Consider the following 25,704-nt stretch of genomic DNA (forward strand, 5'->3'; position numbering starts at 1 on the left):
TTATATCGTCAATTTTTTTTGCTACATATTAAATCGTTTATTGACTAAGCTTGTTCGGTCAAGATGGCTGGATAGTAGCCTCGTTCTTTGTTTACGATTTTACGGACCTCGACTTTCGATCGACTTCGTTTAATAAATATAGTCTTTATCAAAAATAAGTAGACTCATCAGACGTGGGTCTTTACAATCAATGGACAATAAATGAAGATTATCTGCACAATCAAGTATAAAAATGTGATTTTATGAGCGACTTTGTGAATTGACCTAGTGAAAATTGAAAAATGTGGCACATGGTTGAAAATTGAAAACCTTCATATTTTGCCCAGAGATACCTTGTAGTGAACATAGAAACGTGGTAAGGATTTTTTTTCAGACTTGCTTCTTTATCCTTTATTCACGAAAACTGAAACGAGCGTCGGTAGCCGTAAAATGGCGGAGAGCAGTGCCCCGAGTAGAGGCAAATTAACTTTATTCATGAAAAACGCAAAAGAAAGCAAGCTCATATCAATTTTATAAATTTGTGAAGAAAGGATAGAGGTATGATGTAAGTCTAAAACGGGACCATTTCATTTAATTTGGAGCTCACAGAACGCTTTTGAAACTCCCCAATATTTCAAAATCCAAATATCGCATTTTGCAGCAAATTTTTGATCATTATTTTCTCCATGCGGTATAACTCAGAACCAGTTGTTGACAAAGCTGTTTTCAAGAAGATGGTCGCGCCTTTTATGTTACCACATCTTGAAGTTGTTGTAGATGACAGTCTGGCATTTACTGTTAAAGTGTATGGATGTTACTTGGTTGATGATCATCCTTTATATCTCAAGTATCGTCGATCTGTGCAGAATGTCACATTATCAAACTTGATTAAAGAGCTTGAAGCATTCAAGTTATGTAGTGGAGTACAGGAATGCGAACTGGCAAACTGTTTCATCATCTTGTCCCCTTAAGTGCTACTGACTCAGACAGTAATACTTCTGACTCTGAGGAAGATGAAGAACGACCACGGGAACAGTTTCCCCATATGGGATTTTGGAGAAGCAAGGGTTGCCTTCTTCTCCAGGAAGAAGAGATCTGTGTGCTGTGCAATGAATCAACAAGAAGTATTTCCCAAGCCCATAGTTCAAAGTGCCTAAAACCTGCACAGCTCAAAGCTCCAGTGTCTAAGACAGACCCTCAGAGGATAAAACTAACTTTACAAAAACACAGACTGAAGTGTGTACAGCTTGAAAAGTAATTGCATGAAATGCGTGCTGAATTACAAAAGTCAAGTATTGAGATAGACAATGAACTGAGTAAAGAGTTAATCACGATACTTGACCCAGAACAGTCAAAAGTAACTCCTTTCATGAAGCTACTTTGGCAAGAACAGCAAAAAATGTTTCAGAAGAGCAGCACAGGGGTACGCTATCATCCAATGGTAATTAGATTCTGTTTATCTCTGGCAGCGCAGAGTCCTTCCTGCTATGAAGAGCTGAGGAATAGTGGAGTACTTGTCTTGCCCAGTCAAAGAAGACTGAAAGATTACAGGAATGCTATCAAACCAAAGAGAGGCTTTCAGAATAAAGTCTTTGAAGTCTTGAGGTCTGAAACATCAAATTACTTTGATGTCCAGCGCTACGTAGTTTTGCTATTTGATGAGATGAAAGTTTTGGCAAACCTTTTCCTGGATAAAGAATCTGGTGAACTCATTGGGTTCACAGACCTTGGTGACCCAGAACTTAGTTTTGCAGTCTTGGAGAAATCTGACATGATTGCATCTCATGCATTAGTGTTCCTTTTTCGAGGAATTTGCACAGAGTTAAAGTTTGCAATTGCACACTGCTACAACTGGCATTACAGCGCCATACAGACTGTTTCCACCGAAGCGATCACAAGCCGTGTATTTTGGTGAGGAAATTGAAATCGATAAAAATTTTTTCCCGACTACCATATAATACAGTACTTAGTAACATTTGTAGATCGTTACGCATTGTTTTTTATTGTTCTTGTGCAGTAGTGCTGATTGTAGTAAAGTTTTGTGTGCGCTTTCTTTGTGTCATTACGTAACGTAGCATGTATTTTAACCGTATTGTTTATGGTAGTTTGTGCAGTTTTTCCCCGTGTAGTTTTACTCAGTGCAGTTTTCTAGTGTAGTTTTGTATATTTTGGCTTTCGCTCGGTGCAGCTCGTTCACCACTAGGCAGGATTTACAACATCGCAACAAATTTTTAACCGTGTTGTTTCGCCGTGTCGTGTCGTTTCATTTCGTGTTCAAAATTGTGCATTGAGTTTCTCCTCACCAATAAAAATAATCAGTCACCCGTGGCAGTCACAACATCACTTGCTCGAGCTGTATTGGGGAATATTGCCCTATGTCGTTTCTCTCTAGACCTTACTGCGTTCGTCCATGATTTCGGGCCAATAATCCTCAGTACGGCCCTCGCGCTAAGTGCAGTGGAACCTCGATTTAACGAAGTGCCAAGGGACTGGGGAAATTGGTTCGTTATAATGAGGGTTCGTTATAGCGAGGTTCTGTGCCATACATTTTACTGTAACTTTAGCCGGGCTGAAACTGTAGTATCGTTCGTTATACCGAGGACTTTGTTACATAGAGGTTCGTTAAATCGAGGTTCCACTGCAGTAAGAGGTTATTCTTTGTGGCAAATGCTTATTTGTCTTTCTTAGCACAGCCTCCGTAATAAAGATGGCTGCCTCGTGAAGTCTCTGCAAGCAAACCACAAAGTTAAAGAAAATCTTGAACAACCTGCCGTGCCATTTTGGCAGTTTGACTAGACCGGCGCTTTGCAACATTTTGGAAAACTTCCTCGAGGTAATAACTTTTAGAAAAGAAAACCTGAAAAAAGAGTTTGCTAGAAAATTGTTCTAAAAAATGCCTTACTAATTCTGCGATCAGCCTAGCGTGTTATTCCTTTAGCATGGCTGGATAACCCTTCTAGAATGCACCGCATCTTTGTGACCCTCTCCTTCATCCAACGCTCAAAGAACGGTGATGACCGGAACAGGGATCTAGTCCGATTGCTGGAGGGTGTGTTAAGAACTGGCGCTCGATCTAAAATTAAATCTATTATGGCCTCAACATCGGTATTGTTGACAGCCTTTGGGTGTTCAGAAATGACTTTACAATAGCCGCTGATTAGCCGAACATTAGCTTAAGTATCAAAAGCATATTTTTCTCGACACAGTTGTTTTAGTTTGAGAACAGTTTCCAGCCCAACTAATGCCTGAAAAGATTGATTTCCATTTCCGTGAATTTCGTTACTAAAACTCTTAATTTACGAGAAACTTTCTTAACTCAGCTATGATTCTTTGTTTGTGTTAGTGATTTCAAATAACACACCGTTCATTATACATTTATCCTCAGTTCTAGTTCACGTTGGTATTCTCATATTTCAAAACTTTTGTACTTTGCCTCTGTTTCGTCTTTACTCTGACTTTTGATTCCTTCCCTAATCTATTCTATATCATTTATTTCTTTCCTCTCTTTCCTTTGGTCTGCTCTAGCTATTTGTTGTTTGGTGTTCTGGGATCCCCTTTGCAAAGTTAACAAGTCTCACAGCGATGACTGACTGATAAGAAAAATAATCACATTGACAAGTTTGTCAAAAACCTTATTCACCAATATTCGTGGCCGTAAAATTACAAGATGGGGACAAGATTGAAATAATTTCAGCATTGCGTGACAAATGCTTGAGTGTGTTTCATCTACACTAGTAGCAGATTGCTTCCGGTCTTCAACGTCTTCGGCGAAGAACATTTGACCCACCGGTATAAATGATTAAGTTGTCCCCTTCAATTCCACAGTGAAGCTCAATTTTACCCTAGCACCTTCTTAAAACTTTAATGTGTTCGAATATGCCAAGAAAAACAGACGCCCTCCGCTAGCCTACGGAATGTGATATTGTAAAATATCTCGCCATGGGAAATGGAAGAGAAATTGAAAAGAAAGCAGGGGCAAAAACCAATCTGTCGTCGTTAGTTTTGGAAGGCTAGCTTATAATATTGATTTCCTGATCGAACACGGTGCTAACTGCTAAAATGTGCCTGGAATTCCGGAGTTAAACACAGGGTGCCTAATTAGATTATGTCGTGACGTAAACGCCGATGATACCACTTTCACAAAGTTTAGACTGGTTTTTCGGAGCGGAAATAAAAAGCTCCAAACTAATTTTTATATCCTCGTAAACAAAACTATTTCCACTTATCATGAGCTTAACCCGAACCGATTATGAGTTATACCGCATGGAGAAAGTGATAATTGAAGATTTGTTACGAAATGCGATATTTGGATTTTGAAATCTTGGTGATTTTCAAAAGCGTTCCGTGATCTCCAAATTAAATGGTCCCGTTTAAGACTTAAACCATACCTCAATCCTTCCTATACAAATTTATAAAATTTATATGAGCCTCTAGTTTGGGCACTGCTTTCCGCCATTTTACCGCTACCGACGCTCGTTTCAGTTTTCTAGGATAAAGAAGTAAGTCTGGGGGAAAAAAAAACCTTTCCGCGTTTCTATTCTCACTATAAGGCATCTCTGACTAAATTATGAGGATAGTCATTTTTCGGTCGATGTCCCTCCCACCTCTCACGCGGTCTTGAAAAAAAGTCGCTCTTATAAATTTAAAAATACATCTGTTCATAAAAATGTTTTTAAATCTTTCCGCCTTTATCTGGGGTAAACGGAACTCATGTCCCCGTTTAGGTCTATGAAAACGTAAAAAAAGGAAAAAGAAGTTTGCCAATATCCAGCCATCTTGACGTCACGCTTGGTCAATAACACATGTTTACTTCATCGAGATTGGCCCAAGCGAGAGAGATCCAATGTCGACATCTCCTTGGAAAATTTTCCTTTTTCCAAAGTTCGTCTTTGAAAAATTTTCATCTTCAAATATTGTCTCTCCCTTTGAAGCTTTGGAAGGCAACCGGATTAGACAAAATTTTGACGAAGTTAAAGGAATGCCCAGATTTAAATGTTAATCAGTCATTAAAAAATGGAATTTTTTCCGATGAGCGCAAATCTGTCAGGGTTACTCCGGTGCATTTTACAAATTTCTGGTAAACGAAATGACCTCATAAATTAACAACCTATATCGTTAATCCCCACCTCGGCTAAAATATTTGCACACGTCGTTTATGACTGGCTATATCACTATCTCACTAACAATCAATATTAATTCCTTCTAGCCACCAATCAGGTTTTCATTCAATACATTCTACCGCAACTGCCTTACTTTAATTTATTGACAGTTGGGCATTGAACAATGATCGAAGTTGGGTCAATGTTGCAGTTATCTTAAAAAAAAGCTTTTAAAACTGTATACCAAGAGAAATTATTGTCAAAATTACAAAACTACGGATTACGCAGCCCACGACACAGACGGTTCGCTTCCTAATTAAAAAATTATACTTCCAAAAATTAATTCTAAAGTTAGTTAAATGTGGAGCACCTCAGGGCATTATTTGAGGACCTTCACCGTTCTCATTGTATATCAATAACCCGTCAAATTGTTTGAATTTCTCACAACCTTGAATGTACGCAGATGTCACCGGCAGTCTAACCTTCTTCAAGACAGATTTAAGACGTAACGACGGCTGTCTCACTACGATCTAACTAAGGTGTACCCACGGGTATCAGCTGATAAACTGACCCTTAACAGGACGAAAACTTAGTTGATGTTTATTGCGTTGAGATACAGGATGTACACTGCATAAAAAATTCCATCTTTGGCACAAACGACCATCCAGTGATGCAGGTTCCATCTGCAAAATCGCTTGGAGGACATATTGACTAAAACCGAGCAGCTCGTACCCCGATGCTTGAAGGCAGTGAACATGATATTGATGAGTCGTTACTGGTACCAACTTGGCGTAAATCAATCATCAAAGACTAGTAACTACATCCATTATGACGTACACAACTATGCACGGAATGACTCCCAAATTTCATATTTCAAATTGACATTACTTCTTAGCGATTGAGGAATTCCGAAAACAGCTTGGCTTTTTCACAACCCTTTACCAATGGTTTTTAAAAAAAAAAAAAAAAAAAACTTCTTCCTACAAAGGTGCTAAGGTGTGCAAGAGTCTATACCAAGACTCATACCACTAGTTAGATTAGCTGGCCAAAATGAGATGTTTTACCTATAAATTATGCTGAAGGAATTTTTAACGTGTACAAATAAAGAAAAAAATGGAATTCCTTTTAAAAATGGTGAATATTCTTGAGGAATTCTGCAAATGAGTAACAGACCCTTATTGGAATTACCTCTCTATTCTGTTTACTGAATTTCATGTTGAGTCCAATATCAACCTTTGCTGTCCCACCAGATGAACTTGAAAGCAGGAAAAAAAAAAAAACACTTAATAAGTGCAACATTTATAAGTAATCCATGTTGAGGAACAAATAATAGCTTAGCGTAACTTTGCACTTCTAATCTATTACATTTGTAACTTATCACTAAAATGTCGCCCAACCAGGAGATACATGCCATTACTTCGAAACTGCTTACTGTGATTTGCGAACCGAAATGAGACGAAATGAAAATCAGTTATTTGCGAAATCAATCAAAACTTATTTGCAATATGGAAATCTGTAATTTGCGACATTAAATCTATGTGGTATGCTCGCAAAATCTTCACTCCGTTAAGGAAGAAATCAGTGCGTCGGCTACGTGACAGAAGAATTTCGCCATGTAGCTATTAAAAGCAAATCTGTAATTTGAAAGATGACCTGGCACTTTAGCTGTGTTGTTTGAAAAGAATCATCAATGTATGAGGTTGACGAATAATTCGAATGCGTGGTATGACACTTTCACTGACCAGACATTTGCACAGAAAATTTTGCGTGACCAAAGGAGTACGCATCATGTTTCTTAGTAAAATATCATGCTTAGTAAGGAAATGAAACAATCAATGCAAAGATAAAAGGGGGACTTGATCTTGATTACTTACCTTTTGCTGGAGCCATTTTCAATCAGGAGGCTCCCTGTTATTCTTAAAAGCAAGTTTGTAGTTATACCAAGCTTTATAGCAACCACATGTGCTGACAAGTAATTTACTGACAAAGCCTAATAACAAAAGACATAGAACACAAAATGTCACATTCCCCAGCCACATGTGATATGACTACACCTAAATATTCTACCGAAAGGTTTATTATTCAGTGCTTTATAGATGAACGCCAGACATTTAATTATTTTTTTAATTCCTTTTGTATGTCTTAGATGTCCACCACAGAACATCTCATTTTGATATGCCTTTTCCCCTTTCTTTTCCTTTTAGAGATGTCAAACCTAAGCACTGGTTTTTCAATCACCAATAAAAATTCAGAGACTTTTTCTGTCTCAGCCAGTGAAGACCTGCATTTTTTCCCTTAGGCCTCTACTAATCTCAAAGATTTTTTAAGTATCATCTCACAATGATTTAATGGCCGGCTCAGCTTGAAAAATCCTGGAGATTAGTGGATGACTGTAGGAAAAGGCCTAAACAAGTTGAAACGAAAGACATTTTAAACCAAAATGTCTGTAAAAATGTTGATGCTTTCTACAACTTCATCACTAACTATTGTAAAACCACTGTTAAGTTTTGTGATCATAAAAAAAATAAATATGAAAATGATTTTGTTAAATTCGATGTTGTGGCAACAGGCAAAAAAATACTCTACGTGTCACGAAAAACAATAACACTGTGTCCAGCCACTGTCCTTTCCTTTTCTTGATCTCAGCATTAAGGTGTGTTCGTGTAAATATTTTTGCCACCCCTGCAGGTGTTCAAATAATTATTTCTTTTGGTCATCATGTGGGCTGCAGCTGTTCATGAGCAGTACAATGTGAATCCCCGCCTCTGATGAGTGCAACGCCAGGTTTCGAAGTTTTTATCAAATTGACTTTCACGGTCAAAATTTAAGCACAATAGAAGACACTTTTTAAAAAAGTACTTTACTTCTTACAATCTTTAATCTGCAGCAAGGAGTAAATCTCGTATGAAGTTATTTCGAATAGCAGATATAAAGTTAATTGTTTTTTTTTTAAGCATACTCCTCGTTGTAGAAATCCTACCTGATGTTTATCAATCACAGATTGTAAGTCAGGTTCTGGAGGCACATGCAGCTGAACTCTGACTCGAGACTGTTTCACATCAATCTCTATCACTTCACCAGATGTGCCATAATATGGGGATGCTAACATGAAACACTGGCTTCCAATAGGGAAAAGTTCCTCAATTGTGTGTACTTTATCATCCTCGTGTGACTCATGAACATGGATATCCTTAAGAACAAGGAACAAGAGTTTAATGGAAGTTCAAAAAGGAACAGAAATGAAATTTCCTTCATATCCCTCTGCTGAGGAAAGAAGAAACGTGGAAATTTGTAGGTTGACACTGCACATTTAAATTGGAGTTAAATTTTGAAGAAATCTAGGAAGTTCACTTGACAAGTAGATGGAAATGAAGGATCCACTAGAAATTAAAAAAAAAACATCTTCAGTCAGAAATAGTATATCAGTTAAAAGCTGCCATACTTTAACGGTCAACTGGTAAGGGTACGAGACTGGCATAGGTGACCATTCTTTTTCCATGGTAACAAGACCTTTGGCTCCACATACATATCTAGAATAAAGATATATCCTCCTAATTAGGATTTCTTGATTCAAGAAATCAAAGAGATATAATATAATGCTTAGAAAAGAAAAGATATAACATTGAGATATAAGATTGAACAGTAAACTCTCTCAAAGCTTTTTTTTTTCAAAAAATATAATTATATAATGTTAAAAAAACTCAAAATATAACATGTTAAAAACATTTTGTATTAAAAATATACATTATAATTTGAGACTTATCTGACAGACATTATGGAAGCACCAAAAACTCCCACAAAATATTTTTTCATGCTTTAAGAATCTTAAATGCTGTGAAGCTTGGTCAATGCAAGGGGCTCAATTCAAACCTTTGTGTAAGGGAAGCAAAAAACAAAAGTATGATAAACTGAAGGGCAGAATGTTAAGCAAATAATGTTTGAATAATCAACTTCACATTTTTTCCATTGCAGAAAAGCATTTAAGGAGTATCAAGCAATGAATGACAAAAGACAAATTTCAATACAAGCATTTGTGTGAAGATCATTGCACACACGTAACTCTTGTAATACAAGAGTCACATGTGTGCAATGATCTTCTGTGCAATGAGTTACATGTCTTATAAAATCTAAATCACAAGTCATTACATGCTCTGAAGCACATATAATTCACACTTATCAAACTGTTTGACAGTTGTAGTACATGCAAGTGGTGCTGTACATTCATGTCTCTCAAGTGGTGCTGTACATTCATGTTTCTCATTAAAAAAAAAACTTGAAAACCAGGGAATAATCAAGTGGCTCACTCATATTGCATGGATTAGTGCCTTTGTATGATGCAAGGGTGAAATAGCAGTTAAAGCCTCGGTCTTTCACTTTATTTTTGGCAATGACTTTCATTACAGTAAGCCAGCAAAGCCCCCAATTCTCTCATCTATAGGTCAAAATATGATGTATCCAATAACATATAAGATGCTTATGGTTACACTGATGATTATGATGATCTCTATTACCTGACTTCTCTAAGAAGGAGAAAAGATACCTCTACCAGTTGTCTTACTTCCAACATTTGGCTTTTTTTTTTGCATCATTAGTAATATTATTAATCAAATTTCCAATAATTCAAATCTTTTCAGTTGGTCATGAGGGTTTGAGTTATCCTTTTTGTCTTCAGACCCCTCTATGAAACCAAATCTTATGCCTAAACCTGGATAAGTGAACAATACTTTCAATAAGACCTTGCACCCGCCGGAACTCTGGTGTGTATTCTGTTGTGAGTTGCCAGGTATACTTCACCGTGCTCAAGTCACAGTCACCACGCTCAAGTCGCACTCAAGTCACTCTCCGGCAGGTGCTGTACTGAGGTAGACACCTATTTCAAATCTTATTGAAAGCACCAAAGTAAATATTTCAGACCTCTTTCCTCTGATAGGGCAAGCTTCAATCATTATGTCTGTTTCTCCAAGTTCTATTCCTCTTCTTTCTAATTGACTGAAAAATAAGAATGATGAACAATCAGCCTCACTTAAGTAGCTTATGAGACTGGTACAGAAGTACTGAGCAAATGTGTATCTACCCAATTTTGTGTGAGTTTTCAGAAGAAATCTAAATCACAAATTACAAAGGAATCCCGCTGCTATATTTTCACTCACTGTTCTTTTGCAGACTTGATTTGGTGAATCCAGCTCTTGACCTCCGACTCATTCAAGTCCTGGTCTAATACTTCTTTATCAGAATTGTGAGGATTTTTCTTTTTAAGAGAGTATCTAGAAAAAATAATAAAGAATGATATCAACAAAACCAATATAATATACTGTACCCTTGATCAAGTTTGATTGTACAGGGTGCATGGATGGCAGTGCTTGTCAAGTAAACCAAATATTCTGTGGTAAGTTCAATTAAAACAGGTACCTTTTACTGCCATCACAAACACCAACTACCAGAGCTTCCACCATATGAGGCCAGCCAACATAGCAAGTTTCACCAAGAAAGTCCTTGGCTACTCTTGATGACAAAACCTAAAGGAAGAAGAATGTAATTTAGCGATAATTGTAGGAAAGCACATGGGAAAGTCATTCAAATATAATTTCTTAGTGAAATTTGCCTAAAGTAAAAATGATTGTGTTCTTATAAAAAATAATCTTCTTCACAAAATAATGTGACAATTTTTACACATAATTATTCCAGTTCATGTATAGAGACAATTACATTCCATTCTGTTATTAAACTTTACCTCTGAAAATCTACACATCTGTCAACTATTAAAAGTTAGGACTCTTTAACATTGCCATTACTTCCAATCAAAACCCAAACAGTCCTTATCACAGCTTTCCCAAGAAGGATATGTGGTGAAGTGTACCTTTTCTTGGGGTTTGATGATATTTAAAATCATACTGTGACTCTTGCTGTGCATCTGAAAAACCTTCACTCCTGCCTTCTTGAGTTGAGCCTTCAAAAGCAAATTGTCATCAGCAACAGGTTTTGTTTACAAGTGCATAAAAAGCAGAAGTTGTTCAACTGCACACTCGCCTGATATCTTCAATTTTGAGCTTCTCTTTGTTATTGCAAAATTATAAACAGAAGGGACTTAAGTTTTGAAAAAAAGTTGAGGGAATCAAAAGGTTTTGGCATTATATGCAGTACTGCTACTGTAACAATAAATCCCTTACCCCAAATCTAAAAAAGATTCTAATATTAAAGACACTAGCACCTTGTCAGTGAAAATGCAAACCTTGTGTAAATATAACATTTTACACACAGTATGTAGAATTCCTTTTAGGAGCCTTGAATGTAAAGAGAGCCAGCTAAAAGAGGGGAACCAAGTGTTCTGAATACCATAACACCGCAAACAAAAAAAAGACAAACACCACATCACCACAAGAAATATTTTCAACACACTGACACTGCAGTATAAAAAAGTCTCAGGATTTAGCAGATTTGATTTCACTCATCTTTATCACACACTGGTCTTCAGCTGGCCAATAGTGCACGTGGTAGAGATCCAGAGGTCAAGTAAAATATTAATGAACAGGGCCTGGGATTAATCATCTAATGTTTATTAAAGATTAACTTGGATGTATTGCTTATTCTTTTCACCCATGGGTTATCAAAAGATTAAAGAATAAACTGCAAATAAACTGCAACACCAGAAATGGTTTATTTCATCAAACACCATTGGTTTGAATTTATAAACATCATACACCGTAAGGTTTGAGATCACTGCAACACCACAATTTTGCAAGTTGTTCTTCACCACAATACTGCATTAAAAAAGGGTCAACACCACAAACCCCCATGTCCCCCTCCTTAAAGAGAGATCAAAATTTTGTTCTCAGTCTTTTGCAACACAATCACAGCAAGGCTTCCAAGTTTACTGTCTACAATATGACAAACATAGGTCATAGAAAAATGACAGTGTAAAATGGCTAAAACAAGATTTTTAAGTCAACTACTCTACTTGTAATGGTGGCACTGATACTCAAGATAATCACAAGTATATTCAAACTGTTTTTTTGGAAGGAAATATCTCATTATCAAGCAATTTTGCTGCATCACCATCAAACTATTTGTAACCCTTTATCAAGTAATCACCAGCCAAAATCTGCTGTACTGCTGTCAGTTTTGTGTATATTAATAGTTCTACACATACACAGGTTTGCATGTTTCTTAATCTCACCTTGTGTGAAACATGGTACAAAGTGGGGAATCCGGGATAATATACATCAAGCTTAACCCCTTCACAGAGACCTGAAGCATCAAAAAGTGTTAATATACTGTGCAAAGAAAGATGGAGTTAGGATAGAAAATTTAGTTGCCAAAGATCAACATTCTTATGAAAGTTTCCAAAAATCAAATTCTATAAAAATCCAACTTCTTTAGAGTGTGTAACACTGACAATCAGCTCTCTTTCAGAGCAAACAAACCCCTTCCCCTGGAAGCCAATCCTGGTTTAGAAAACCAGCACATCACCATAGGGCATGATGCTTAGTCAGGTGATATACTTGTATAATTAGTTGACCTCATCACCTGAAGAGGACCATGCAACTGACTACACTGTGCATTGTAAAAAAACTGATAATATTTTATTTTCATTGTACTATTTACAATGAATTACACCAAATGTTTCTGAAATATGATAATCATTTTCAACCTTAAATACCACAATGGAACATTCAAGTTTGGTTTTAAGGAAACTGTGCATATTTTAACAGTACATGTATATTGTTTTAATAAAAGCAGAAAGTCAGATGGTTTTATTTCAAGTATGTCTTCACAAATTTGTTTTTCTAGTTTGGAAAGTTTAAAATTAATTCTAAATTACAAAGCTGAAACAATTTTTTAGTGTAATAGAAAAATCCGAGCCCCAGATGGGACTTGAACCCACGACCCTCCGTGATCTAGTCGGATGCTCTAACCACTGAGCTACTGGAGACTCTATGGTGAGCAAGGGTCAATTTGTGGGCCTCGACTGGAACCGCATCGCGCGGCTACACAGCCAAGTATTGGTAAGCACCTGTGAAAACTCACTAACAGCATCACGCTGTCACATTAAGGCATATCAAGATGCAGCCAACCAACCTCCAAAGTGAGCATGTAAAGATGAAACAATTTTTTAGTGTAATAGAAAAATCCGAGCCCCAGATGGGAGTTGAACCCACGACCCTCCATGATCTAGTCGGATGCTCTAACCACTGAGCTACTGGAGACTCTATAGTGAGCAAGGGTCAATTTGTGGGCCTCGACTGGAGGAAATTACAAAGCTGACTGCATTTTGAATTGGCCAGTACATTCTAGATAAATATTACTTGGGCTGCACCTAAGCTCAGCTTAAAATCACTTACTTAAGCATTGGCAGTTCAGTAATTGGTTTGTATTCAGCAGTTTCACTTAAATTAAAATAACTTTGGATATGGGAAATGTTACCTCGCTGCATGTGTTGCAATGCAACATGGAAGGCATCTTTATCAAGCATGTCACACCTGCATGTTATAAGTGGTAAATAAAAAATGTGTTGGTTTTACCTTAGAGAATTGTATTGACATGTAATGTAATTCATTGCAAGAATGGCTCATCAGGTTTAATCTATTTACAGCAGATCACTAAACAAGGCAAACTGTAGCAAACATCACATAATCTGACTGACTAATTAATGATTTTCACATTATTCAAATTCATTAAATATACCTCTTCCTAACTGAGTTGAAGTTGGTACTGTAAATAACAAATCAAGCTTTTCCATTCTGATTTATATCATAAACTACTGATTTATAATTCACAGCCTAACACTATGACATTTTTGTCGTTTATACTTTGTTTAGAATTTGTATACCCCTGACACACAAAAAAACCATAAATCATGAACTCTTTTATCCCATTTTACGTAAACAGAAACCATGCCTTCTGGGATCCCAGCAAATGATGGCTGCAACATGATTTTAGTGCCTTCCAAGCACCTGAGAGACTATCATAGCAGGAAATTATGTCCTTTGTATCAACTACATGTAAAGCTTGTCAGTTTCTTCTCCAGATTTCGGGAAAATGAAATGAGAATTTCAAACATTTCCTGAGGAGCATGCCCCTGGACACCTCTAGGAGGCAAGGCCCTGAATGGCCTTGTATTAACTATGCCTGTGTTCCAAATGCACACTCTCATGCTCAAAACCTTAAAGAAACACCTATAATGATTAATCAAATTGGCTCCTATAAGGCTAGAAGGCTAATATTTAAACTTAAACCATGAAACACATTAAGTGCTACCTTGCATGACAACAGGAAATATCAGAAAACTTTCCAGGCAATGAAGAATGGTAAACAAAGGTAAGGCTTGGATCATAGGTGTAAAGAATGCAAGGACCATGCTTGTTGCGTGAAGTTTCCTCCTTGGTTAATCTTGAATACAGAGGCCCCATGGCATTTAGAAGCCTTTCCTGTTAGTGGCAATGAGACTCCAAATAATCAGCCTTGATGCAAAGACAAAATACTGTGTACAGAAATGAAGTTTCAGCAAACACAGGAAACATCTGTATAATGTACCCATGCATAACAGAAGCTTCTGAGGGCATTGTTACAGCCACGATAAGAATTGTTGTCAAAACTACATGTAGTAATCAAAGCCTAGGAGCAGAGTCCCCCTAAAATAGAAAAATGCACAACCCACCTCACAGAAAAGGTATGGTGATATATTCTTATAGAGTAATGTCTACTCTTTAAAATGAGGTCCTTTGTACATGCAATTGATTTGTGGTCAGGGAAGGAGATATAGGGAATCAATTGTGTCAGCCTGACATTCAACATAAAAACAAGCATCTGTCCATGAACAGCATTAAAACTGTCTATTCTCAACCACAGTTGAATAAAATAGCTGCACATGAGAGCACTCAAAGTCACGTAACTCATCACATGACCTCAAAAAATATGAAATTGGTCCTTTTGCAGTGTCAACCAAATGTCATTTCTGTTTTAGGAGAAACTTGGCCACATTAATCTTGCAAATTATATATTTTTCAATTAGTCCAAAGCCTCAGCAAAGCCTTAAGACACAAAAACACACTGAAGAACAAAAAGATTGAAAGATTTCTTCTTAAAAAAACCAGGTCTTGTAATTTTCAATTGTCAGTATGAAAACAAGGCTCTAACTAAAATAGCCCCAAAAATCAGTACTTATCCTCAGTTTGGTGGTGGGAAATCTACTCTGAATACAGCTTAATTCCATAAACACTGATTTTGTCTTAAGTTGTTATCTTGTGCATCCCAACCTTGATACTCATACTGACCTCATCAATAAAAGGAATAAGCACCACAGCTTCCCATTCTTGTTGTTTACCATTCAAATCAGTCTTGAAATCCACAGGATAATAATCAATAATATCAGACTGTTCCATGATCATCAAATTCTGTGGAAAAAGATATTAGATTTTTTTTCTATGGCTGGAATTATTTTCCCTGCAGCCCATGCTCTAATTGGTTACTTGAGGTAACATGAAACCTAATATAATGAAATGTTTTTGTTTAAAAGTCTCTGAGAAAGCAACAGTTCAAAATAATGTTGTGACATCCAACACTGTTACCCACTAATGTTGGCTGGCAACTGTTGTTGCTTACAATCCACCATTATTGAAGGTGGTGTAAAGGTGGCATGGAAAAGATATACTTTAAGTATATTTTAGAATTGAGGTATTTTGTACTCTTGTGTTCTTACATGTAATTAATAAATGAATTAGTTCTCTATTTTCATATTTCACCCTTTTATGTCTGGGTGGTGCTATATCACCAAACATTTAAAGATTGGTTCCTTGAGAAACAGCTCATTTTGTCTCCCTTGTATCTCAATGTCCCTCAGCTCTGAAAAAATTGACATTCCCAATAGTCAAAATGAATTCATCTCTTTGGGACAAATCCTTTAGAACTGGTTTTTTAAATGACGTCTAACCCAAACTGCAGTTTTATGCAATCAGTGTGCTCCAGGCTTTTTCAACAAGAGGATTGATTTATTGAATCAAAAGTCCTTCCTACTGATAGCTTTCTGCTTTCTCGACACTGTTCACAAAAATAAATGCTCAGTTAAAAGGTTCATCTAAATTGAGGATTGCTTAGGATGTTAACATTTAGCCATTGCAGACAATGGCTAAACTTTGTTTAAATAATCAGACCTTAGTGTTTAATGCAAATCATTAACGTTGAATCATGATTTTTGGAACACTCCTTTTTTTAAACTCCTGCTACTTTGGACCCTTTTTTCCCCTTGTGGATTTGCTTCTGTGAGACACTAATGTTACCCCAGTATTACTGTACAGTTTGCACTCTTGTTTTTATTTTTTAAACTCCTAGTACTTTGAACTAAAGCAACTTCCCAACAAAAATTTAAATCTCATTTCTCCAACTTCAAATGACCTTGATCATACACTCTCATCCCTACCCTTCATTAATATATTATTTTGATTTTGCCAAACATTAGTACTAACATTTTGATAACTTTTTTGTTCTTCACACTACCACATACTGTACAAGGTATGTTAGAATATGGTAAAGGTCATCAATTTTGAAGAAAAAATTCCATAAACATTTTCTCAAAAGTTCAAACTAAAAGCACTTGTCATCAAAAATCCAAATTCCCTACCAGTTGTCATGTAAAGAACACTGAAGTCTATTCTTTCATTCCACTAAGAGACAACTTCTCTTGAAAATCAAAAAGACTTACATGCCAGCTACTCTTGAACATCTCAATTTAGATATATCTTTCATTTTTAATGCCAATCATAATTGCCAATGTCAGAGTAACAATGCAAGAAAAGTTTCTGCCTATTTGTATCTTCAAAGATGCAGACTTTTATTTTAGCTGAAGTATGGGGTTCAAAATGATGGAATACGTGTAAGAAAGGAAGTACATGTAGTGGTCCATTGACAACATATCCAATTGTGTTGGTTCTTCATCTAATACAACTAATTATTAATACTAATTGATAACTATGACAAGTAACAATTAAGACTTAATATATATATCTTATTAACCAAGCGCGAGGGCTGTACTGGGAGAATATCGGCCCGAGGTCTTGACAGTACGGACTGAGGGCCGATATTCTTCCAGTACAGTCCCAAGAAAGCTTGGTTAATAAGAGATTTATTACACGACTGAAGTTCAAAGGGACACAAGTGACGTATCATTCGGGACCATTTTGCGACAGTGCCCGGTCCAATACTGAGAGAACATTGACCGGCAATAGAGCATTTTGATTGGTTGATTTTAGTTATTGGCCCCCTGACTTCCCGAGTCGTGTAATAAAGAACTGTATACAAATAATAATAATTGAAAATTATGTAAGAAAAGCCAACCCAGGAAGCCATCCTCCTGGCTAATGAAATGTGCAGATAAGATTATAAGAGAGCCTCACCACAGTCACCAGAAAAGACAAGTTTCAGGTTTAAGAGAAATAGAAGGAGAAGACTTTGGTGGTGAACATCTTTGCCTGACAAGTAAATTTTGTGTGTGTGTGTGTGTGTGTGTGTGTGTGTGCGTGCGTGCGTGTGTGTGTGTGTGTGTGAAAATATCTTCATATCCCCTAACAAAGGTTGATTTAATTATCTTTACCTGGAAAGGCTTTGGAAGAAGCTGCCTGCTTGCAGCTGGTAGCACAGCAAGTAGCTGTTCAAAGGGAAGAAAAGGAGTTCCCAGTTTGAACTTGATTTCTACACTGCTGAAGTGTCTAATGTCTGACATGTACGGAGCATAATGGAAAGGAAAAAACCTACAAAAAAGCCAAAGATTGATTCCTTAGTACTTATTGTTATTACATGTCGGTTGTTCCACCAAATAAAGCAGGACATGTAAATTACAGTACAGCATAAGTTACTTTGACGGATTTTTCAGTCAATCAAGTTACAGGAATAGTTAGATAATAAATTGCACAGGTCTAGTAGTGGACATTACAAGGTTGCTCCATTTATCTACTGCCTAGGCATGCAAGAATTGAAAAAAAAAGTTTATTGGTTGTAGGTCACTCCCAAATAATCCGACTTCAGCAGGTTTGAAACCCAACCAAGACAGGATGGGGTTTCAAGAAATTTGTTTTTCTTTAAGTTCTGCAACACTATTTCAACAGACTTTCTTCATACAGTTTTTCACAACAATTTCAAGCAAAAATGAAAAAATTATTTGACCACAATAATCATCATACCAACTCCACGATGGCACTCCACTGAAATAGTACGAAAGAATCCACTGAATTCCTGTCACATACTGGTAGGTTAGTTCAGCAAGGACATCTCTGTAAAGTTAATTTTCAATCTGAATTAGGAATGTACCGATAACTCCTGTTACATTTATTTAGTGAGACAAATCGCCATTTTTCCACTAGGGAGAAGAAAAATTCTCATGTAACAAGCACTTGTGAATTTTCCATAACTGTAAGCAAATGTGCAGAGCAGAGTACTCTAAGATTCAAGACTGAGCCAAAACAACTAAATGCCTAAAACTAAAGGAGGCATTGTACTCTGGCCACTAACTACTTGGGCTGAATGAATTGATACAACATTATTGTAATTCTTGTTCACCTAGATTAACTTTCCAAGTGTTACATCTGTGTGCCAGTGTTTACTTTAACTATAGAAATACTACATCTTTCAAATATTGATTCAATTCAAACTGACAATGTATTTGCAGATAACATGTTAAAACAAAGTCAATGGCAAAACACATTAAAGTGATAGTGGCATGAGTCTTGAGTCAAGAGAAAAATGCTCCAATTGGGACAAAATGGTCTAACTTGAGACAATGGGTCATCTGGTTAAAATGACCTCACCAGTTAAAATGGTTTACGTTGAAAAAAAGGGCAATGGGTAAAAATGACCATAGAAGTTAAAATGGTACAACTGGTTAAAATAGTCTACCCAGTCTAACCAGATACAAATCAATGGTAGAAATAAGGGAACCAAAAGGGATTGTACAAGGGGGAAAAGTAACCCATGCAAGGGGCAGCACAAAATCTAATTAAAAATCTGATAAGAAATTTAAATTTCAATAAAACTACAATATGTAATTCCTTAGAGATCAATTTCGAGATCAAAATTAGCAATAAAAAGCATGATGTTTCAACCTCTCTGAGGTCATTTTCAAATGAGTAAGAGTTTCAAATTAGCATAAAAATGTAGAAAAAGTTGAAATGTGTAAAAATGTGGCAAATGCTAAAATGTGATAAAATACAATAAGAAAGTGCTAAAAATACTTACGAGGTAAAAACAATGGAATAATAATAACAAGAACTACTCTAAACAAATAATTTGGTGTGAATTGAAGCACACTATTTGTTTAGCATTGGTTTGAGATCTTTGATAAAAAAAGATTTCAAAAATAAGACAGTCAAATTTGTTCTGACACTTTCTTAATATTCTAAAACTTTGTGTGATGTCATCTAGCTCCATATCATGCTGCTCTCTGGGGTGGTGTCCACTTACCCATTTCAACTTTTTCTACATTTTTATGATAATTTAGAAAACTTTTACTCAATTGAAAAGAGGAAAGGTTGAAACGTCAAGCTTTTTTAGCACTAATTTTTATCTCGAAACTACTAACAATAAATCTAATTAATTACTAATAATGCACAATAAAGTGCAAGCTAAATGAAATTAAAAGTGGTGGCAAGGGCAGTTATGGGAGAGGAACCAGGTGCAGGGCATGTCAATTTTATATGTAGTGTCTAGAGAGGTAAATTATATTTAAGTGGCACACAGAAAATGTTTTTAATATACTTAGACTAGAAAACTTGTCATGAGGAATGAGATTACAGATAATGTTCCAGGGTTTTACAATTCTAGTGAAAAATGAGGCCTGAAAAGTTGCGATATTACAGTAAGCAGGTTTTAGTACGAGGGTATTTAGGTTATAAGATGAAATGGTTCAAATCAGTCTAACTAGGACCAACTGGTTAAAATGGCCTAACTGGTTAAAATGGTCTCGATAACAAAAAAAGAGTCCAACTGGTTACAATTGTCTAACTAGAAAAATGGTCGGACAGCTGGTTAAAATAATCTAACCAGTTAAAATGACCCCACTAGATAAAATGATGCAGAGGTAAAAATGGTTCAATCCAATAAAATAGTCACTAGATAAGCTGGTTCAACTGGTAGAAGTGGTCTAACTAAAGAAAATGGTCCATCTTACTATAATTACCCATGGTTCAACTGGTTTCAACTGGATCCAACCAGTCAATATAAATAAAATAGTCCAAACACTAAAATGGTCTAAAAGATAAAAGATCTGACCCATGAAAGTGGTCTCACCACATAAAAATGGTCCAAATGGTGTTAAAATGATTGTTCTAACAAGAGAAAATGGTCCAGATGGTTTAATTGATCCAACCAGTTTAGGTAGAAAATAGAAAATGGTCCATCAGCTTAAAATGGTCTTACTTAGTTAAATGTTTATAATGGCAAAAATGGTTTAACTACATCAAATGATCCAACAGGTAGAAATGGTTTAACTAGAAAAAAGGTCCACCAGGTGGAAATACTCTAACTATGTAAAAAGGGTGCAATGGTCTGTAAAATGGGTCCATACCTGTTTACTTCTTCATATCCAAACTTTTGTATGTAGTAATCTCTTTTGTGCATAGCAAATTCAGTTTCAAAGACATCTTCATCCTCATCACTTTGTTCCTCATCAAACTTTGCAGCAAGTTTTTCAATTTCTGGATTCAGCTTCACTTTTGTCTGTTTTCTCTTTGCAGTGACAGATTCCTCTGGCATGAACTCTAATGCAGCAAAACTGTTGTCTAAAGGCAGCACAGATTCATCTGCCTGTAGTTGTAAAAACCCCAAAACATTTAAAGAAAAAAGTAACAGTTTTTATCACTAGATGACTTTTTCACTCCAAATTACTTAAAAAATAAAAATTTCAATTTGTTTATCTCAACCACCCTCTTATCTAACAGACACCGTTGTACTAAAGATAACACACAGATGTCACAGTCTCAAACAGTAAAGTTACACATTGTATGTCAAGCAGTGTTCCACAAAACAAGATTCAATTGTGTTGTCCTTAAACTGGACTGTCTCAACAAATGAAATATAATTACTTTGTTTCCAAAACTTGAAGAGCTCCTCAGTGAATTATTTTCTCATAGCCATTAATGTTTTAAATGGATCTCTGTTTATAATCCATAACAGTGTGAAGAACAAACTTAATTGAAATCCTGAGAAATTGATTCTTTCACAAAAATTTATTACAAGCATGTGCACTGGTGTCAACTTGTTCGTGCTTCATCCATAATGCAGTTTTGTGCTTAGATTTTGAATGGCATGTCATCAAAGACATGAAGCTTGTCATCCTTTTGTGTGTCTTCTTTTTCTTCAAAATAGCTAGGGTTGACCAGTTTGTGAATTTAATCAAGGTGAGGCACCTAGATAATTTATTCAGCTTCTTCACAAACAAAGTGAAGAATTTGAATTTTACATCAGAAAGATGAAGTAATTAGTACAAGTACCTCAAACTCCACAGGGTTATTTTCAAATGTGAAGCCCTTCTTACTTTCAAACCATTTCATATCTACAAACTTTTCTTCAAACTGCTCTCTGTCAAACTACAAATTAACATAAAAGTAATAAACAGGTATTTTGATAAATAGAATACAAAAGATGGTAAATTTTTTTCTCTAAGTGTTTTGATATTTTCACTATCATTTCTCTTTATTCCCCAAACCTCACAAATTAGTAGGGATCAGGACATGCTGGAAGCATCGCTTCATTGTCATGATCTTCAACTCTAATAAAGCTCCCATCTAAAGCAGAACAATTACCATAAACACTGCTGGTGGATTCTTTCATTTGTTGTATTACATTGCTATATAAATTGTAGTACACACTAATATTAGTACACCTTTATGCAGATTTGATTCAGTTCATTGAAACCGGTGCGTCATTGTTCTGTTTGTGATATCAAAATTAATAAACCACACTACATATTATTAGACTTTATCACCACTATTCTGATTCAAGTGTGGCTAACCCTTTGAGGGTTAGAGTTGAATAGACTCTTCAACTAACCTTGGGCCCTTCAAACTTGATAGGTTTACAAACACTGCACTGTTAAAACTCGTAAAACATCTTACAAAATGTAAACAAACCTTAGACAAAGCTTCCAGATACTTCTCAAACCTACGAAATACTAGCTTTCCACTGTCATGAAGATAACCTAGGTGAAAAACATAATGATAAAAATGGTCTTAAGCTGACAATCAAAGAGGCTTCCTCTGTGCTCCATGCTGCTGTAAAGCTCGCAGAAAGCTGAGAGAGTTCAGAAGGGTTCTAGAGGAAGCACCTTCCAAACTGTTCTAAACATGTATGTTCTTATGAATCGGAGCATAATCAAGGCTTCTTTTCATATATCTTGATGACAAAAACACTTCTCCACAATTTATCTTAGACTCTTTTTTTCTAATTCTAGTGAAAAAAAAAAACTTGACTTGCTGACAATGCAGCAACTACTGGTAGCCATTTGCTCTGAAAGATGTACTAGATTCATAGATTAATGACAATCTTGATTTTGAAGACAGTAACACCTTTAATTTTGCTACTCCTGAGAGAAACTTTCAGAATTTGTCTGAGAAGTGACTAGAAAATCTCCAGGTATTCACAATAATTTATGAGTTGACTAATTCACATAATCATGCTGATTACAAGAATCAGTTCACACTTTATACAAAAAAGTGGAGTTCAAATTCCTGGTTTATGTTGAATACCACCTTCTATACATTATTTGACCCAACACATGTGAATTAAACAATAGAGAGAACTAAGTTGTAAGTTTCTGGTTAAGATTAATCTTTGGGTACATGATTTGATTCTGGGTAAAACATTTGAACAAAAATATAACTCCAGAACATCAACAAACAAACAAACAAACATGCGTGCTGTACATGTAAATAGCTCCTTCATGACTATCCCACTTAAAATGCAGAAGAGATCCTAGAGAATAAAGGTAAGATACTTGAAAAGACATTTTTCTGTACACAATACTGTACCATCAAGTGAGGGTAGTAGATCAATGTACACTCTGTAAAGGTATGGCAAAGCATCCTATTAAGAGATGACAAAAAAAAAAAAAAAATTTAAGAACATTCTAACTTGTTCACAACTAAAGCCAGTGTGAAACATACAGAGACTCACAAAAATAGAAAACTGGTCACAACATTTCACAGCTCTAATTGCTGACATACTAGCTTGCTACAAGACTAACAAGTACTTTGCAGAGCAAATAAGAGAAAGGAGTTGTAAGCAACACTCCTTCTGAGGAAAAAGGAAGAGACTATACTACTTGTGAAATAGAAATCCCAAAAGGCAACACCAGATCTTCAGCAAGTGAGTTTGAAATTTGCACAAAACTTGAAACATATCTGGAGAAATTGTCCTTGTGACAATGCAGTAGGAATCATTTGGGGGTTGGGAAGGATCAGTGTACAACACTCATCACTGCTTATGTTCCAACAACAACTAAAACTGATGAAGTCAAGGCAACCTTTTGTGGGGAGAAAGAGAGAGTCTTATCAGCCGACAAAACAAACAGAATAGTTTTGCCCTCCTTAACAACTTGAATGTTGGTGTGTTGACCAGTGCAAAACACTCCATCTGGCCCAACAATCCCTTGATCATCTGGACAAAAGTTAAATTCAACTCCAGTGGACTAATACTGCTGTCCTTACATGCCTGGTTTGGTTTACTGATCACCAACACCTAACCTAGATGCAAAAACACAAATGTAGACATCCCCCCTTGAAACAGTTACCGGTACAAATGCTACACTATGCTACAAAGAGTAGTCGTAAGTGACTTCATCAACCTCTTATTCCACTCTCACTGGTGTCAAAATATATGACAAAAAATAGCTAAAATCTCAAAAAGCCAGCAAGCCTCTGTCAAACAGACAAAAAGACTTCCAACACCAAAGTATCAGCCACCAACTTCTTACTGGCAAAATCATTTGTTTATCTAAAAAATATTACTTCCCCTCATGTCATCTAACAAGACCAGTGAACCTTACACTTCTACAATGCTGGAAACCCAGGCATCTTCCCTCTCCTTTACATCCCCCTCTGTGGCAAATTAAAGAGCTCTGGTTGTGAATGTGTTATTAGAATAGATTTAGGGGTTTAACTTGCAGCTGACCAAAACCATAACTGTTTGTTTAAATCAATGATAAGTTTTCTAACTGTCTGTTTATTTTGAATTTTACAGCAGGAGACTTGATAGAATACAATTTTGCAGAACTCAAACCATGCCAAATCATCAACAAACTGTAACATACTTTTGTCTCAAACACAAACAATGATCTTTCTTTGCATCAGCAAGTAATTTTTCTAAAGAAGAATAAACAACACCAAACAACCAACAACACAAAAATTTAAGAAAAACTGTGACAAAAAAGAATGTTAAGCAAAAGTGAATGACTGATAACAAAACAACTTTTGAAAAACTGTGACAAAAATTATGAAAAAGGAGAATAACAGTAACAGAAGTTTCAAAGTTCACTATTGCTCAAATAGTGCTTTACTGCGAAGGATCGTTCTCATATACGTCTCATAACCGCAGTTCACACATATGTTTCATATGTTTGTTGTTGTTTGATTTATCATCTACGGGTTTATATCGAATTAATTTGATGGCCTGCTCTCAGTTGGCTTGTTAGCTCAATTGGTAGAGCGCTGCACTAGTATCGCAGAGGTCAGTGGTTCGAATCCCGTACAGGCCTGAAATTTTTTTCAGGTCTGATTTTCACTATTGCTCAAATAGTGCTTTACTGCGAAGGATCGTTCTCATATACGTTTCAAAGTCTCTGATGTCCAGCAAACACTATGTAAGTGCAATTGCAAAAAGAAGAAGTACAGAGAAGGCACCAACTCTCCAGAATAAGATCAGAAACCATACCCAGGAAATAAACCCTTGAGCATGTAACTTTTTTTTCAGTGTAAACAAAATGAGATAACACCATGCATATATACTACTAATTATTCTTTAAATTTCTCAAATAAGTATGCCTCCAGCTACGTGTAAATTATGCAGGATTTTGTATACATTTCATATAGAGGCAAAAACAATAATAGTGCTACCAGAACTCCACTTTCTGGCCTTGTAAAATTATGTATTGGCACAACACAATAATGGTAAATTCACATCTCATACTTTAACCCTGAAATAAAGTAAAAGATGTGACACTCTATGACTTTAATCAAACAGAAATTGAAAAAAATTGGCATAACAGTCACACAAATGAAATGTAATAGTTGTTGTCTCTAAGTGTGAAACTCCCAACTCACATGATTAATATGAAGATTTGGTAAGTGAGGAATAAAATCGTTTCCAACAAGAAATCCCATAAGAATCCAGTCATCAATTATTTTTTCCAGGTCATAGGGAAACTGCAATTTATCCTGTGAAATAGACAGTAATCAATAAGTGTTATTCATCAGCTGGAAGGTCTGTATTGGGAAAAACTGTGTCCAAGGTCTTGGATGTAGATTGAAGAGAAAAGAGAGGTAACGCTAATTAAAAGCAAATTAAAACATATTTAACTGTATGGTGATAATGGTTATTTAAAAGGCTGGAAAGCAGACTTTGTAACATTTTTTTAAAATAAGTACTGATC

At 36.0% G+C, this 25,704-nt stretch overlaps 1 protein-coding gene across 2 annotated transcripts in view; it reads right to left on the reverse strand.

The window, feature by feature from the left end:
• LOC111332903 (5'-3' exoribonuclease 1) overlaps nt 1–25,704 on the reverse strand; it is a 56,269-nt gene that overhangs the window by 12,439 nt on the left and 18,126 nt on the right. For both annotated transcript variants that reach the window (XM_088729975.1, XM_088729976.1), the window contains exons 9-27: nt 25,376–25,489; nt 23,087–23,141; nt 22,190–22,257; nt 21,551–21,646; nt 20,626–20,864; nt 18,248–18,337; nt 17,662–17,818; nt 15,350–15,469; nt 14,334–14,503; nt 13,500–13,555; nt 12,253–12,323; nt 10,936–11,025; nt 10,488–10,594; nt 10,229–10,342; nt 9,993–10,067; nt 8,521–8,608; nt 8,059–8,268; nt 6,953–7,068; nt 6,267–6,333 (exon numbers count right to left, since the gene is read on the reverse strand). In XM_088729975.1, the coding sequence (XP_088586101.1) occupies nt 6,267–6,333; nt 6,953–7,068; nt 8,059–8,268; nt 8,521–8,608; nt 9,993–10,067; nt 10,229–10,342; nt 10,488–10,594; nt 10,936–11,025; nt 12,253–12,323; nt 13,500–13,555; nt 14,334–14,503; nt 15,350–15,469; nt 17,662–17,818; nt 18,248–18,337; nt 20,626–20,864; nt 21,551–21,646; nt 22,190–22,257; nt 23,087–23,141; nt 25,376–25,489 (2,103 nt within the window). The remainder of the gene's footprint in view (nt 1–6,266; nt 6,334–6,952; nt 7,069–8,058; nt 8,269–8,520; nt 8,609–9,992; nt 10,068–10,228; nt 10,343–10,487; nt 10,595–10,935; nt 11,026–12,252; nt 12,324–13,499; nt 13,556–14,333; nt 14,504–15,349; nt 15,470–17,661; nt 17,819–18,247; nt 18,338–20,625; nt 20,865–21,550; nt 21,647–22,189; nt 22,258–23,086; nt 23,142–25,375; nt 25,490–25,704) is intronic.

This window comes from Stylophora pistillata, chromosome 8 (assembly GCF_964205215.1).
Source record: "Stylophora pistillata chromosome 8, jaStyPist1.2, whole genome shotgun sequence".
Taxonomy (NCBI): Eukaryota; Metazoa; Cnidaria; class Anthozoa; order Scleractinia; family Pocilloporidae; genus Stylophora; species Stylophora pistillata.